Source organism: Hemicordylus capensis, chromosome 1 (genome assembly GCF_027244095.1).
Source record: "Hemicordylus capensis ecotype Gifberg chromosome 1, rHemCap1.1.pri, whole genome shotgun sequence".
NCBI classification, from domain to species: domain Eukaryota; kingdom Metazoa; phylum Chordata; class Lepidosauria; order Squamata; family Cordylidae; genus Hemicordylus; species Hemicordylus capensis.
Window position 1 is genome coordinate 9,896,691 of NC_069657.1, and position 18,356 is coordinate 9,915,046.

At 43.8% G+C, this 18,356-nt stretch overlaps 1 protein-coding gene across 3 annotated transcripts in view; it reads right to left on the reverse strand.

Moving 5' to 3' along the window:
• The window catches only part of PELI2 (pellino E3 ubiquitin protein ligase family member 2), a 184,360-nt gene that overhangs the window by 48,002 nt on the left and 118,002 nt on the right, over positions 1-18,356 (reverse strand). For all 3 annotated transcript variants that reach the window (XM_053274994.1, XM_053274985.1, XM_053274998.1), the window contains exon 3: positions 13,798-13,899. In XM_053274994.1, coding sequence (XP_053130969.1) covers positions 13,798-13,899 — 102 coding nt within the window. The remainder of the gene's footprint in view (positions 1-13,797; positions 13,900-18,356) is intronic.

An 18,356-nucleotide genomic window follows, 5' to 3' on the forward strand; every position in this document is an offset into this window, starting at 1 on the left:
AAGCTAGAGCACAGCAATTGGTTACTGTCAAAGATTCCTGATTTTATATATTTGATGACATTTTAGACTTTGTTTCCATTATTTTCTTTTTACTGTGTATATTCTGCATATATTGATGTTTGATCTAAGATCGTAAATAAACAACAACAATTTCTACGAGATGGCAAGACCTTGTCCCTTGGTACTGCCAGTACGGATTCAGGGGCAGAGTCAGCACTCAGCGGAGGCTGAACTCCCTCTTTTTCCTTATTCAAAGAGTTGACCTTAGGGTTCTTTTTCTTTGGTTCCTCCAAAGCAGCCACTTACAAGGACTTCTTTTTAGGAATGGGTGGTAGATGTTCTCCCGCTGGCAGAGGTGGGGCCTGGGCCACCCTCTTCTTTTTCTTTTTGAGAACCACAAGCGTTGCTGTAGGCTGTATCGATCCTGGAGGAGGGGTCGGCAAGGGCAATGACACCGACGTTGTAGGGGGAGCTGACACCCCAACACCCCAGTCAATTTAGAGGCTGGTGCAAGGACCAGAGGAGCAGAGTTCAGTCTCTCTGTTGAAGTCAAGGAAGCCATTTTCAATGACTGCTTCAAAGATAAAGCCTCTGGACGAATGGAGGGCCAATTCCCACAGGGTGGCTGGCATGCAGAAGCAAAGCCCTATTTTTTTGAGCCTGCTTCGTAAGGTTTTGGCAATGTGAGCATGTCTCAACAATGTGGGTTCCCCACAAACAAAGCAAACACCTAGTATGGGTATCGGGGTAAGGAATCTTAGATCCACAACTGACACTTTTTAAAATTTGTTGTGCCCAGCATATAAAATGCAGGGGCCTCAAAGCTCCGTCCTGTCCAGGGTCCCTAAAAAAATAAAAACACAAAGAAAAAATGCAACTACCCGAAAAGAAAGAAATAACAAGGCATGAAAGAAATGGCAGGAGAAACAACTAACAGAACGAAAGAATTAATGACAATACTTTTCGTTCTACCTGTTGCCGAGCCAGTAATTCTCTGATGTCTACTGAAGTGCGGATGATGAAGACTGAAGAGATGAGGAGAGGTGCAGCTGCATATAGCAACTGGGGGCAGGATTTCTGCCAAAAGCAGGAGATTGAGCTTGTTCAGTTCCGATGAGTCTCTGCACGGGCTCAAAGCCCATTGATGTAAAAGAGAGACCACGTTGAAGAACTTTGCACCCCAGGTGTAGTATCTGGCTTCCATTTGAGTGAGTGTGGTTTTATTTATTTAGACACATAGCCTAATCCAAAGCTTGGGGAACTGACAAAAACAACCCAGAATAACATTTAATATAATTCACTGAAATGCCTCCACCTTCTCCTAATTTAACCCTGAGCTACAAATGCCAGCCTTTAAAGAAGTAGACCTTGCAGTTCTTCTGAAAAGGTGCTCAGATTAAAATTTGGAGGCATCTGCTCCTTCATTGCTGGCTTTCCACCAAGTGATGTAGACATGTAAGGTTTTAATCTGTAACAGTTTTAATGTGTTGATTTCCCCCTCATAATATCCTTTACTGTTTTATCATTTAAAAAACCCAAAGCCCTTATTTTATATTGCATTTTATACTGCTGAGCCATCTTGGGCTTTGCATGTTTGCAGTGGAAAGATGGAATATAAATGTAAACCACTCTGAGCTTTTATATAGGGCGGTATATAAATGCAAACACACACAGAGGACCCTTTTAAGACTCTGAGAGGCCAGGGGGAAGAATGTTCATTTGAGCCCACTCCACTCACCCCCACCACTTTCTTCTCCCTAGCTGACAGACTGCACAATATTATGCACACAGTGAAAGGTAACATTTACAGAATTGAACATGCAAAAATTGCGCAAATTGAGTTGTGCAACAGTGTGGGCATTGTATACAACATCAACACCACTCTTTGCGCGACTGCACAAATGATAGTTCCATCACTAGGGGTGAGCATGGAACCAGCTTGCCTGGTTCGGTTCGAGTCCGAACTGGACCCGAATCGGACTAGGCCGGTTCGGTCCGGCACTCCCTCAAACCACCCCACCCCCAGTTTGATTTTTAAATAAATTTTATTTTTAAAAAATTTCTTAATGACTTACCCCCTTCCGGGGGACTTCCTCTAGGTGGTGGTGGGGGGTCCGTGGGGGTTCCCCCTCCCCCACAGGCTTCCTTGCCACCCTAACTGGCCATTCCATTTTGGAGGCCACTGCACCTGCACAATGGGTCTCTGTGCAGCGCCGGAGAAAGCCCGAACAGGCTGAAGACCCGGCCAAACTGTCTGAACTGGTTTGGGTATATTTATAAAGGGGTAATCCTTAGCTTAAGTACAGGGTGGGGGGCAAAAAAAGGTATCTGCAGGTGCCATCTGCAGCGGCCCCGTCACCCTTCCGAAGATCAGCCTGGGCTGGCAGTGGCCTGGTTCGGGCCTCCACACATGTGCAGAGACAATTTTTGTGACCTCCAGAGGCCATTTGTGTCACCACACAAAGGGTCTCTGCATATGCACGGAGGTCATGAAAATGGCTTCTGCGCATGCCAGCCCTGGCTGATCTTTGTGATGCCGGTGAGGGGGTTGGAGGAGCTCCCACTGCCTCCACCACCACCATCTCTGCTATTGCTGCCTGCAAATAGCAGGTATCTTTCTTTCGCTCCCCCCTCTTACAATAGGGATTGCCCCTCACCAGTTTCCTCTTTACAAGTATATATCCGAAATGGCAAGCGAACTAGACTCGACCTGGTTCGGCCAGACCCTGAACTGGACTGATCTGAATTCAAACCAAACCGAGAAAACTGGTTCCGTGCACGCCCCTAGCATTCACCCTGAGTTCAATCTTTCAAGATATGAATAGATTCAACCCCGCAGGATATATCGGTTTCATGATACAAATTATGGCAGAGATGCACAGAACAACAGAAGTCATGGTAATACAGTAGGGGCTAAGTAAGATTAAAATGTGCACTCAAAATGTCCACTTCAGCTTTATAGGACAGACAGTATTGTCTGCACAAAAATGATCTTAGAGTCCAGCCTAATTGTAAAGGGTAATTAAGAGAACACATTCTTCATTATGAGCCCTGCCACCTATTGAGATAATCTGGGGAGGCTTGTCTGCAGTTGCCACCAGCTCGTCTGGTGGCTACTCAGGGACAGGACTTCTCCATTGCTGCCCTGAGGCTTTGGAATACGCTCCCTGCTGAAATAAGAGCCTCCCCATCTCTGCTAACTTTCAAAAAGGTGGCTAAGACATTTGATCACCCAAGCTTTCAATTAGACTCATAGAATTCAACACTGTTTTACATTTTAAATAGTTTTAATGTTTTAACTTTCTTTTAAGTTGTGTTGTTTTATTGTATAATGCCCAGAGACACTAGTTTGGGTCAGTATATAAATAAGACAAACAAAAAAACCTTCAACCACCTTACTCAGAAGGGTTCCATGCAGCTGGTGCCACATTTAATTTGGGTCACCAGCACCAACTGATACAGTGTTAGCATGTCAACATGGCATGTATCTGAGCCAAAGAAACTTGGCATGCTTATGCTGTACGCCATGGGGTCTAGCAACCCAGTTAAATGTGACACCAGCTGTGCGAAACCATGCACTGATCTGTCTTATTTTGCCCACTCTTGGTTTCAAAACTGAGTCTTAGAGCAGCCCAAGAGGTCATCTGAACCAGACCTCTTCCTGGTGTTAGCCGTTCTCCATCTGAAGCATTCCCAGCAGGATTCTTTCTGGTTTTTCTTGAAAAACCTCCACAAGAAGTTCTACAACCTCTTTAGCAAGATTGTAACAGCAGACCAATAACATTTTGTTCCCCATTTCTCATAACCCTATTATCTAAAACCTCATTCAACTTGTCCTATTATTACTGACAACAGCAAAAAAAAAGGTAAAAATATTTGCTTTTACTGTTACTTTTCTGTTTAAGAGATCAACTATAAACTACATAAGAACATAAGGAAAGCCCCGCTGGATCAGGCCAAAAGCCCATCTAGTCCAGCATCCTGCTTCATGCATGGCCAATCAAGTACATCTTTGAAGCTCGCAAGTAGGTAAAGGAGGGCAACCATCACTTCCCATTGGTGTTCAGGGGCATGCCCCCCCCCACCCCGATGGAAATATACAGCTATCAGGACTAGTAGCCACTGATAACCCTATCCTTCATATCTAATCCTTTTTTGAAACCATCTAGATAGGTGGCCATCACCACATCTGATGGCAGTTAATTCCATAGTTTAACTACATATTGTATAATGAAGTACTTCCTTTTGCCTGTCCTAAATTTCGCAGCATTCAGCTTCAATGGCTAAACCCAGGTTCTAATATTATGAGAAAGGGAGAAAAATGTCTCTTTATCTGCTTTATTCACACTGTGCATACCATATTTACCCAAACCTAAGATTACTCTGAATTTAAGATGACCTTGTTAAAAAGTAGAGGTTAATACAGGTTATACCTTTATTTACTCAAAAGGAACAGCACTCTGAATTTAAGATGACCTAATGATTTCTAATATTGAAAAAGTTGATAAAACCTATTATTGGATTCAAGTAAATACAGTAATTTTATATACCTCTATTGTGTCCCCATCCTACCCGCCTTCTTTCTAAAGCAACTACCAAGGCCCATATGTTGTAGTCTTTCATCATAGGGGACTTGCTTCAAACATCTGATCATTTTGTTTGCCCATTGCTGCACCTTTTCCAGCTTTACAATCTCCTTTTAAATATGCAGTGCTAAGATCCTAGATTACTTTAAGATCAACGCCTGAGCCTTCTGGTCACAATACAATGATTCGATCTTTGCCAAATACTTTGCTTCCTAGCATTTATTCGAGATGGAGCTATTGACATAAATTTGGTCACAAAAACATTCCAGGATACGCCTTTCTGTGAAATATTCTCCTCTTCAATGGTAATGGGAAAGAACCATGGTACATCTGCTGGAAACCTCCAGACTGGATTACTGTAATGCACTCTATGTGGGGCTTCCCTTGTACATAGTTTGGAAACTACAGTTGGCTCAGAATGCGGCAGCCAGGCTGGTCTCTGGGTCATCTAGGAGAGACCATATTACTCCTGTATCGAAGGAGTTACACTGGGTGCTGATATGTTTCCGGGCAAAATACAAGGTGTTATAACCTATAAAGCCCTAAACAGCTTGGGTCCTGGGTATTTAAGAGAACGTCTTCTTTGTTATGAACCCCACCGCCCATTGAGATCATCAGGAGAGGTCTGTCTGCATTTGCCACCGGCTCGTCTGGTGGCTACTCAGGGACGGGCCTTCTCCGTTGCTGCCCCGAGGCTTTGGAATGCGCTCCCTGGTGAAATAAGAGCCTCCCCATCTCTGACAATTTTTAAAAAGTCTTTAAAGACACATCTGTTCACCCAGGCTTTTAACTGATACTGTTTTGATTGTTTTTAATGTTGTTTTAGAATATTGTTTTAAAAAGTTTAAATTGTTGTGTTTTAAATTACTTGTTTTTGTTTTTGACTAATGTTTTAATGTTGTTTTTATTTTGTTGTAAATGGCCCAGAGACGTAGGTTTTGGGTGGTATAAAAATATGTAAAATAAATAAATAATAAATAAATAATGACTTTGGCACACCGATGCAGAGACAAGTCAACAGCTAAACAGCTAAAGAACATAAGAACAGCCCTGCTGGATCAGGCCTAAGGCCCATCTAGTCCAGCATCCTGTTTCTCACAGTGGCCCACCAGATGCTGCTGGAAGCCACAGGCAGGAGTTGAGGGCGTGCCCTCTCTCTTGCCATTTCTCCCCTGCAACTGGTTCTCAGAGCCATCCTGCCTTTTGAGACTGGAGGTGGCCCACAGCCCTCTGACTAGTAGCCATTGATGGACCTCTCCTCCATGAAGTTATCCAAACCCCTCTTAAAGCCATCCAGGTTGTTGGCTGTCACTACGTCCTGTGGCAGAGAGTTCCACAAGTGGATCACGCGTTGTGTGAAAAAGTACTTCCGTTTGTTGGTCCTAGACCTCCTGGCAATCAATTTCATGGAGTGACCCCTCGTTCTAGTGTTGTGTAAGAGGGAAAAGCATTTCTATCTCTCCAAATTCTCCAAACCATGCATGATTTTATAGACCTCTATCAGGTTTCCCCGCAGTCGTCTTTTTTCTAAGCTAAAAAGCCCCAGGTGTTGTAGTCTTGCCTCATAGGAAAGGTGCTCCAGGCCTCAAAAACTTGAAGATTATCTTTTCAAAAAGAGGTATGTTTTGCATCAAGACTATTACCAATTGTTCACCTGGAAGAATGAACCATATGTAGGGCAAGTACTTTCCATTACAGTTTTTAACTACCGTAAATGTAATATAAATCCACTTTACTCTTAGAAACAAATACTGCCTCTCAGAGCTGCACCATAACCCAACTTGATTAGCTTCCTAGATAACAAGAAGATCATCAGGCTTAAGGTTTTGGTTTTCTCTTCTGTTATTTGACATTTGCCATGAAGGTATAGGATTGTAGCTGTGTTGTTGTAGTTCAGTTTCTGAAATATCTTTATAGGATTTGCCCTCTAACTGCAGCAAAATTGTTTCCAATTTATTCTTTGCTAGAAATATTTGCTGTGGAAGACAAACTAATTAAGGTAAGCTTTCCTGACCTGTTCTGCCATTATGCCAAAAGTCTCTATAAAAAAGGTTAAAATCTAATATCCACATCTAATGAAGCAAGACATCAAGTGATGTATAAGAATCCATTATGACTTTGCAGACAAGGGGAGCACTAGCTCACTGTTTGAAGAGACCGTTATACAATTTGACATTGCAGCATAAGGATTGTCAGCTGTCAACTTGAAACTAGGAGCAGCTCAGCAGATGAAAGATAATAATACTAGGTTCTGCCATGGGAGATCAGCATATACATCACAGCTTAATCATGGATTTACCAGAATAATTTTGGCAAGTCACTGTTCTTAGACTCAGTCCCCAACTGCAAAAACCGAGTTAATGACAATCCACTGCCCAGGGCTGCTATGAAAAAAGGATGAGATTAAAATATGTCATATCTTAAAAGTGTTGTGTAAGCGTTAATAAAAAGCCCTAATATCCAGCTCTGTGAGTGTCATGGTAATACATGTATGTTCTTAGATCCTTGCTTACATTACATTTTGAATTATTTCAATTATCCGAGTTCATCTAGACAGCTTTTGAGTGAAGCAGACTAAGATAGCTATCTGAAGTCACACACACAGCAGCAAGCAATAAATAAATAAATAATAAAATAAATTAAAAACATCACTTGTACTTTTAAAAGCTAGCTGTGATCTTCTAGCATTTGCCATAGATTGCCTGAACAAAGAAAGAGTGACTCATACTATGATTCCCTTCAAAGAAACGTAACACAAGTGCCGTACACCTTGAAGAGGTTAGCAACTTTGGCTCAAGCAGGATAGCCAAGTGCAGGAAGTGAAAGGGTGGGACAATAGTGATAAAGGGAGAGTGCAGCACACAGTACTTCTCCCCGCCACCAGTTACCAAAAGCCTGGCTGAAAGTCTCCTTCAGCTTGCAAATGTTCAGACATCTAGCACATTTTAAAGACTTATCCCTCAAATCATGAGGATTGCTCTACAATTTTCAATAGAACATGGAATTCTCAGAAAGCTCAAGTCTCTACAGGATTTGATATGTGCTGGGTAAAGTTTATGTTTGCACCGTAGACCAGTGAATAGTCTAGGACAACCTGAGGCCCTCCAGCTGTTGATGAAATAGAACTCCTGTAATCCCTGTCTATTGTGGCTGGGGATGATGGAAATTGTAGTTGAAACACAACTAGAGTGCCTTGAACTGGCCATTTCCGGACTAGGAGAATAAAGATAGATACCTTTATTATAGTCATTGACCAGAACTAACAAGCAGATAGCCATTAACAACAAAATTAACAGGTTTTTAAAAAGATAAGACTCTCTCCCTCTGTGTGTGTGTGTGTGTGTGTGTGTGTGTTTCTTTCTTACGCACACTACTCTTCATTTTATAATCTATCTAGGAGCACCTAATCCCCTAATGCTGGTTAAGTAAAAGACATGTGAACTTGGCCAGTGTGCCTTCCCCACTCAGTGGAGCCCCACATAAACACTCACTTTTCCAGAGTATGGATACAAAGGATAGAAATAATAATCCTCTAAAATATGTTTAGAGTTGGCAAGCACTAGAGAGCTCATGTCTCTGTGAAGAACACACAGATATGAAAATATTTTCATTGAATCTAGTGAGAGAGAACAAAAAATGAGTATGCATCTACTTGCTGTATAAACAATCCAACACTATTTCTACAACAATGAAAATCTCAACAGTACATTTAAGTAACTGCTTTGTTAGTGCTGCTGGAAAAAACCCAATATATTTCTGTAGCTCAGTATATTTACTGCTGAATGAACATATTATCAGAAAGATCTAGAGAGCATCACTAAATGAAAGTATAAATAATGCAGTCACCACTAGTTCCCACTGGGAGTGTTTTCCAAAGAGCAAGAATGGGATGCAGTCCAGGCAGGAGATTATTATTTGAAGGTCCATGGAATGTCGCTGTTCTTTTGTCAACAACAAAATGCAGTGGTGAATTTCAAAAGCATGACACACTGAACACACACACACACACACACACACACACACACACACACACACACACACACACACGCAATAACTCCAAGTGGGGCAGGTCAATGTAGGAAAGAAATGCATTTATTATTCAGCACACTCTTAATACGAGGGGAATGGGACAACTCTCTGCAGCCAACTCACTGTGGGACACCTCAAGATGGCCGACTCACTGCAGGGACAACTCAATACGAATCTCCGACAAACACTTCAAAGCAGCTCCCTGCTCTCCCTTCGCCAACAAACAGCCCGCCCCGCATTTCAAGTGCCCCGCACTTCAAAACAGTTCCCTGCTCTCTCTATAGGGGTGAGCAGTGGGCAACGGATGCGGAGGGCAGCCGGCTCCTGCCAGCAATCAGCGGACATGCAATTATTACTTTATTTGAATTTGAGTCGCAACCAGCAAGCCCAATAGTATCCCACACTTCAAAACAGTTCCCTGCTATCTCTGTATGGGGCTTGGAAATGGGAGAAGTAGACGCAGAACAGCTTGCTCCTGCCAGCAACCAGTGGACATGCAATTGTTACTTTATTTGAATTTGAGTTTAATAGGATGTCTCCTCCTACCTCTGGGGCACAATACATCAGAAGGCAGCTCGCAAAGAAGGTAAACAAACCCATAAACAGTTATATGAAAATATTTGGTCCTAACACACAAATGATAAAAATCAAGTTAAACTTAAAACAGGGGACTAAAAAAGTAAATTAAAAGCTTAATGAAAGGTCAGCATTTGTACAGCCCTCTTGAATGAGGCCAGGGACTAGACTAGCATTTTGCTAGGAATCAATAAGTTTAATTTGATTTTTATCATTTGTGTTTTACAATGTTAAGAACATAAGAACAGCCCTGCTGGATCAGGCCCACGGCCCATCTAGTCCAGCATCCTGTTTCACACAGTGGCCCACCAGATGCCGCTGGTGGCCACAGACAGGAGTTGAGGGCATGCCCTCTCTCCTGCCATTACTCCCTTGCAACTGGTACTCAGAGGCACCCTGCCCTTGAGGCTGGATGTGGCCCACAGCCCTCTGCCTAGTAGCCATTGATAGACTTCTCCTCCATGAAGTCATCCAAACCCCTCTTAAAGCCATCCAGGTTGTTGGCTGTCACTACGTCCTGTGGTAGAGAGTTCCACAAGTGGATCACGCGTTGTGTGAAAAAGTACTTCCGTTTGTTGGTCCTACACCTCCTGGCAATCAATTTCATGGAGTGACCCCTCGTTCTAGTGTTGTGTGAGAGGGAAAAGAATCTCTCTCTCCACTTTCTCCATGCCATGCATGATTTTATAGACCTCTATCATGTCTCCCCGCAGTCGTCTTTTTTCTAAACTAAAAAGCCCCAGGTGTTGTAGTCTTGCCTCATAAGAAAGGTGCTGTAGGCCCCTGATCATCTTGGTTGCCCTCTTCTGTACCTTCTCCAGTTCAACAATGTCCTTTTTAAGATGTGGTGACCAGAATTGTACGCAGTACTCCAAGTGTGGTCGCACCATAGTTTTGTATAAGGGCATTATAATGTTAGCCGTTTTATTTTCAATCCCCTTTCTAATGATCCCTAGCATGGAATTTGCCTTTTCAGCCGCACATTGAGTTGACACTTTCAACGAGCTGTCAACCACAACCCCAAGATCCCTCTCCTGGTCCGTCACTGACAGCTCGGATCCCATCAACATATACTTGAAGTTGGGGTTCACTTTACACTTGCCAACATTGAACCGCATTTGCCATTTTGTCGCCCACTCCCCCAGTTTGGAGAGATCCTTTTGGAGCTCCTCACAATCCGTTTGGATTTCACTACCCGGAAGAGTTTGGTATCATCTGCAAATCTGGCCACATCGCTGCTTACCCCTGCTTCTAGATCATTTATGAATAAATTAAAAAGCACCGGTCCCAGTACAGATCCCTGGGGGACCCCACTTCTTACTTCCCTCCATTGTGAAAACTCTCCATTTATACATACCCTCTGTTTCCTGTCTTTCAACCAGTTAGCAATCCACACATGTACCGTATTTTTCGGACCATAAGATGCACTTCCCCCCCAAAAAAAGTGGGGGGGGATGAGGGTGCGTCTTATGGTCCAAATGCTGTCCCCCGCTGCCCCCCCCACCTGATATGGGGCCAAATCGGCCCAAGCTAACTGCCGCCGCGGCCGCCCCCGCCCGCCCGCCCGCCCGGATTAGGGGCCGAATCGGCCCAAGCTACGGTAACTGCAGCCCCGGCCGCCCCCGCCCCCGACCGCCCTCCCAGCTGCCCAGTCCTAACCTTCTCAGCTCGATCAGGGACCCATACCGGTAACTGGAGAAGGAGAGAGGAGCTCGCAAGCAGAGCTCCTCTCTCTCCAAAGCCTCGGCCCGAACTGGCGCTTTGGCCGCAAAGGATGCCTGGGAGGTGTCCTTTGCGGCCAAAGCGCCAGTTCGGGCCGAGGCTTTGGAGAGAGAGGAGCTGTGCTTGTGAGCTCCTCTCTCCTTCTCCAGTTACCGGTATGGGTCCTTGATCGGGCTTAGAAGGTTAGGACTGGGCAGCTGTGAGGGCGGTTGGCGGCGGGGGGCGGCAGTTACCGTAGCTTGGGCCGATTTGGCCCCTAATCCGGGCGGGCGGTCGGCCGGCGGCGGGGGCGGCCGCGGCGGCAGTTAGCTTGGGCCGATTTGGCCCCTAATCAGGTGGGGGGGCGGCGGGGGACAGCATTCGGACCATAAGACTGCGTGCGTCTTATGGTCCGGTGCGTCTTATGGTCCGAAAAATACGGTACTTGTCCCCTTATCCCATGACTGCTAAGTTTCCTCAGGAGTCTTTGATGAGGAACTTTGTCAAAAGCTTTTTGGAAGTACAGGTAGACTATGTCAACTGGATCACCTTGATCCACACACTCGTTGACACTCTCAAAGAAGTCCAAAAGGTTGGTAAGGCAAGATTTACCTTTGCGGAAGCCATGCTGGCTCACTCCCAGCAGGGCCTGTTCATCTAGGTGCTTTACAATTTTATCCTTGAGGATGCTTTCCATCAATTTGCCCGGAACGGACATTAGGCTAACCGGCCTGTAATTTCCCGGATCGCCCCTGGATCCCTTTTTGAAAATCGGTGTTACATTTGCTACTCTCCAATCCTCTGGTACAGAGCCCGATTTCAGGGATAAGTTAAATATTTTAGCAAGGAGGTCGGCAATTTCACATTTGAGTTCTTTGAGGACTCTTGGATGGATGCCATCCGGGCCTGGTGATTTGTTAGCTTTCAGTTTTTTCAGACAGTTTAGAACATCATCCCTTGTCACTTCTATCTGACTCAGCTCTCTAGCCTCCATCCCTAAAAAGCCTGGTTCAGGAACAGGTATATGCTCAGTATCCTCTGCCGTGAAGACAGACGCAAAGAACTCATTCAGTTTCTCTGCAACCTCCATATCCTCCTTAATAATCCCTTTCACTCCATCATTGTCTAATGGCCCAACCGCCTCCCTGGCAGGTTTCCTGCTTCTGATGTACTTAAAGACGTTTTTGTTATTCCCCTTGATACTTTTGGCTAAATGTTCCTCAAACTCTCTTTTTGCCTCCCTTATTGTCACCTTGCATTTCTTTTGCCAGAGTTTGTGTTCCTTTCTGTTATCTTTGTTTGGACATGCCTTCCAATTTCGGAAGGAAGTCTTCTTCCCTTTTATGGCTTCTTTGACGGTACCCGTTAGCCACGCTGGCATCCTCCTGGACTTAGTGGTACCTTTCCTCCTTTTGGGTATACAAGCTGACTGGGCTTCTAGTATTGTGGTTTTGAGAAAACTCCATGCATTCTGGAGCGAAGTGACTCTCCTGATTTTCCCCCTCAGCTTCCTTTTCACCATACTCCTCATTTTGGAGAAGTTTCCTCTTCTGAAATTCAAAATGTCTGTGCTAGACATCCTTGGTGATTTTCTCCCTGCATGTATGATGAATTTGATGGCACTGTGGTCACTGTTCCCTAAAGGGTCGATGACACTGATGTCACGCACCAATGTTGGACCTAATATTTCCATATAACTGTTTATGGGTTTGTTTACCTTCTTTGTGAGCTGCCTTCTGATGTATTGTACCCCAGAGGTAGGAGGAGACATCCTATTAAAATCAAATTCAAATAAAGTAATAATTGCGTGTCCGCTGGCAGGAGCAGGCTGTTCTGTGCTTCCTTCGCCCACTTGTTTTGAAGTGCGGGGCACTATCGGGTTTGTTGGAGAACAAAGAGAGAGCAGGGAGCTGCTTTGAAGTGTTTGTCAGAGATTTGCATTGAGATGTACCCGCAGATTTCCACTCAAAAGGTGCCACCATCCCTTCCCCAAGGATCCTTGACCCTCAGGCTTAGCTTGCAGAACGTTTACTTGTTACTTCTGCTCACACAAGGTCTGGATACAACCTAATCTTTTTTGCATACTACGAGATAAGTACACAGTGATCATAATTTTGTTCACGGTATGTTGCTATCTGTAAAATAAATGCTATCACCTCATTTTCAGAATTGTGTATTCTTTTGGAGTATACTGAAGTTGATATAATAGCTGGCAACACCCTATACAGCATTAAGCAAAACAAAGCAGAACAAAACACAACTCCCACTACCAAACTTTAAGTTATTTTTCTGTGAACTCCAAAAGTAAAGAACAGTAAAGGGAAAAAGTTAATTATTCACAAATCAGATCCCAGGCTCCTGTGAAATCTCACAAGATCTCAGGCTTCTACAAGGCCCGATATTTGCTCGTATCTATGGATGTTCTTAAGTCAGGGAGTGATTATAGTTACTATAGATTAATACATACTTAATGAAGTTAAACAAGCCCTTGAGGCAATCTTCATAATTTGAATGTTTTTTTCTATACTGAAGCTATGAATTTCTACAAAATGCTGGATAAGACACTTACTAACAGTGTGTAGTGTGTGCGTATTAGACTTTTAGTACAAAATAATGAAATTTTAAAAGCCAACACTGCAACCAGGACACTATTTCTACCATTACTACTACAAATAATTTATATACCACTTTTCAACAAAGTGGTATATGTATTCAACGCCAACGCCAAAAAGTGGGGTGACAACTAAGCTGACACTTTAACTGCTATAAAGTTTCAGAATAGTCAGCATATTTTTACTCGGGTGCATAGTCCCTCAGGTGTCTCAACACAGAGGGAAAATCTCTGAAGAAATATATTTATTACAGACCACAAGCAACTGCTTTTAGGTAATGCAAGTACACTTACCTGAAACATATCTGTGTCTTTGTCATGTGTATATTCCACCACAACGGTCTGGTTTCTGGAGAGAGTGTAAGAGATACTATGTTGCCCTTTACAGCTGATGGCCTGGGAAATAAAACAGGAATTATTTTAAGTATTTTATTTATATAAAATATTAATACTCTGCCCCTCCAGTGCAATTCTGCTCAAAACAGCTCACAGAATGAAAGAGATGCAACAATATAAGCATGTAGCATTAATAAAATGATATACTAAAAATAGGACCCAGTAAAAACAAAAGTTAAAAACCAACAAGATATAAGCTGTACATAAAATATCTATACATTAAAACGTTTAGGTGACCCGTGGCTAATCTCGGTGGTATGTGGCACATCTCGAGAGAGTTCCGGCAAGAGAGAGTTCCAGCAAGAGTGGGGGGGGGGAAGAGAAGGCCGGGCGGCGAGCGGGGGGTGGGAGGGAAGGCCGAGCTGGCATGCTGGAGAGGAAAGGAGGAAAGGGCGAGCGGGTGTGCTGGAGAGGAAAGGAGGAAAAGCCAAGTGGCGAGTGGGTGGGGGGAGAGGAAAGCGCGAGTGGGGACTTCCGTTGCCCCGCCAAGTTTCGGAAAGGCCGAGTGCATTAGCACACAGATGCTCAATGTGGGTCCAGCTAGTGTTTATTAAAATGTTTAAGTAACACCTTTGTCAGGGAAAAACACAACATAACTGAGTGTAGATGTTATTACAAGAAGTTACCAAGTTCTCCCAATAGATACTTCAATCAGATTATACACTTCACAACAAGTACCTAGGAGAATAAGCATAGCTAGTCTTTTCATTTTAACAACTCCTGGCCACCAACTCCCGACCACCACCTTGGATCACAAGGAACATGGTGGTCCTTGGTAACTTTGCTAGCAAATTGACAACCAAGATGGAATCACCCATGATCTTGTTTACTGGCAGGCAGGGGGAATACCAAGATCTTAAATAGATTTACCATCCATGTTTCATAGAACAAGAGCTAATGTTCTGTTCCCACTACAGATCCACAATAAAAATTTTGCTTGCTGCAACGGGAATGTCTTTCCTTCCACAAATCTTTTACTGCACCATCTCATTCATCCATTCATTCGATTTCTATACCGCCCTTCCAAAAATGGCTCAGGGCAGTTTACACAGAGAAAGAATAAATAAGATGGATCCCTGTCCCCAAAGGGCTCACAATCTAAAAAAACCCCATAAGATAGACACCAGACAACAGCCACTGGAGGTACTGTGCTGGGGGTGGACAGGGCCAGTTGCTCTCCCCCTGCTAAAAATGTGTCTCAAATGCATCTCAAAATGTATAATCAAGTTCTTCCTCAAAACCTACTCCAAGAAATACTTTCTCCAACCTTTCTCTTCCATTTTTATACCCCAGAACTGCAAAGCTAATGTAAAGTTCAACTAATTGCTTGTCATCTGGATGGACGGCTTGTGTCTCTTTCCCTGCTACAGCCTTTTGTAAAATCCACCTCTTTTCATTCTAAAGCATAATGAACACTGTTGATTCATGGTGAAGAAAAGGGGCAAGACAGAGACCTTCAATCCAAACTCTGTTCTTCATATAATGAACTTTTGTCATAAAAAAGAAGTAAAGCTGGGGGGGGGGGAGAGATACATGAACTGTTTTATATATAATCCATCTAGTTCAGTACCATTGCTTTTCAATATCTGAGGCAGAGGTCTTTTTCTGCCCAAGTAGCTAGAAATCTAACAGGAGATACTGGGAAATGAACATGGAACTTTATGAATGCAAGGCATGTACTCTGCTACTCAGCTACAGGCCCTCCCATAACAAAAGGGAAGGATGCAAGAGAGGAGGATGGGCAGGAGAGAATATTAAGTTGCAAAGCCCAGAAAACTGAGAATACAGCCTGATTTACATGATTAGTTACCTTGGGATAACAGCTCCAGTTCAATTTCTGTTTACATTTGCAATGCATGAATCAGAGCTGGAAGTAAATTGAAAGAACATCAGCCAATAGTCAGGGCTCCTCAATTCACCTCTTTTCTAGCCCAGGATAAGAGCCAATACAGGTTTTGGTTTTTAGAAGGTGCATGCCTAACATTTTACTTGTTAAATGTAACTGTGTTCACTCTCTCTCTCATGCGTGCGCACGCACACTTTTGTCAGAAAGACTGGTTATGGCTCCCTTTGGAGTATACTCTCTGGTGGTGGTTTGTTGCCAAGGCAAGCAGGCAAGCCTTGATAAAGTTTCCTTGGATCTAGGGAAAAGACAATGAACACTTGACAAAATTACTGGACTTAGTGATGGACAGTGTGTGTGTGTGTGTGTGTGTGTGTGTGTGTGTGTGTGTGTGTGTGATAGACTCCCCTTTGTCCCCTTTACTAGTAACATACTTCGAAACAGCTACCTGGGATAAAGATTTTACTTAATAACTACCTCTGAATATCCTAGTCTAGGCGCCATGGATCCCTGGTGCCTGGATTTTGTCAAGTCCTGAACTAAGGTATGAAATAACCTTAAGTCATCAGGAAGTTTTTCACATCCAGCTTTTCGTTTGCATCTCCTCCGGAATGGAGGAGGTGCGTTCACATATCAGCCAAATTTACCCTGATGTCTCTGTGAGCTATCGAGGAGCACTTCACACACAATTCCGGTTTTTTTAATTGTTAGAGTGTAGCCCGATTTATATCTGGGGTTAAAATATCCACTTTTGGTATCATTGGGGGGGGGGCAACTCCAAACTAGCAGTAAAGCTTCTCAGTAAACTAAAGCTTGCTGTCTGGGAAAGCTCCATGCAAACAGTTACAGGAATGTTTATATGAGGATGGTGGAATTCACACAAGTACCTGTTTCCTTAATTAAGATTTATTGTTAAGGTAAAAATTAAGATTAAGAAGGTGCCTCAGCTCCAAGACCAGCACCACCTCCTTCAATGGTGGTATAAGTTCCTGAAATTCACTTAGGTGCAAAAAAGCAGGGAATTAAGCATGCATCTGAAGCTGAACATTTCAGCCCAAAATGTGCTCTTTTCCTCAGGACTATGCCCCTGGACCTCTCCTGTAATAATAAATTGTGATTAGAGGTATGCTGTCTGCACAGATCAAGGAACGAGAAAGCTTTGATGAAGGTTGAGAGAGGACTTTGCTCCACAGAGGAACAAGGGTGTTCAAAGATGGAGCAAGGGAGGCAGGATAGGGAAGAAAAAGAAGAGTGTCCAACAGCAAGCAAGCCTCTTGTTGGGAATGAGGGGGATGTCGTTTGCAAGGTACTGGTGCACAGAAGAGCAAACTACCAGTGCAATGAGACGCCTGCTTGCAATAAGATAATTGAGCAGCTATGCCAGGCACAGCAAGGTTCCTGCTTTGCAAAGGCATGGCCAAAGTGGCTTACTTACTAAGCGGCTGTCAAAGAGAAATAGCATGATTATTGCATAACTCTAGAACAGGCGTGCACAACTCAAATGACCTGGTGGGCTGAAACCGGCCGTGATTTGGCTCATGGGGGCCAAGGTCAATTTTTAGGGTGCTGATTATTAAAGTAACACTTAATATAAATCAATTAATTAAATCAAATTAAAGTGAAATTAATTAAAATGAATTTAAACAAAATTTAACTTTTGAAGTTCTGGCAGGCCAAGATTAAATTAAATTAATATAAAATAAATCTAATTAAAATTCATTCTAATAAATACAATACAATCTGTACAAAATACATAATAAAATGCATTGTTCTTCCTTTCCACCTCTGCCAAATCATCACACTTAACATGGAGCACTTGTAAAGAAAAAAATTTGAGTAGTTTTTCTTCTAATTTGGGGTAAGAATATTACACTTTGATCAGAAGGGAGAGGGGGAAAGAAAGGATAGGGCAGGAGGCTTGAGGGAGAGAGGGGGGGGAAGGGGGAAAGAAATAGGGAAAGGATGGGGCAGGAGGCTTGGCTTGTGAGGGGGGAGAGGGGGAATGCGGGCTTTATGAAAGGAGGCACCCCATCCCGCCAAACCTCCGTGCTTTTGCTTTTAAATTTCTGCTGCCGCATGGCCAAGGGATGGCTGTCAGGGAGTGAGCCAGGAGTAGTCCTTCTTCCCACCGCCAAGGAGCAGATTCGGTTCCCAGAGCAATGCAGCGCCTGCCATTTGGCCCCGCGTCTCTTCCCAACTGCGAGGCATGCCTGCGCAGTGGAAAGATCATCACAAGTCCAGCCTGCGACTATTTTTCCACTGCGCAGGCACTCCTCGCAGTTGGGAAGTGATGCAGGGCCAAATGGCAGGCCCTGCATTGCTCTGGGAGCCGCTGATGCTGGGGAGGAGGACTACTCCTGGCTCACCCCCTGGCAGCCATCCCTCGGCCGTGCGGTGGCAAAAAAAAAATTTTTTTTAAAGTAATACTCGGAGGTTCAGGTCAGGAGGGGAGGGGGGCAAGCAAAATGGCCCCGTGGGCCAAGAAAAAAAGCCTGGCCCGCGGGCCATATGTTGTGCAGGCCTGCTCTAGAACAAGAGAAATACAACAGTACAGTCATCCTTTGCTAACCATAGTTTTGAGTATATGTGAATGGGAAACTGTGGCACATCTTGC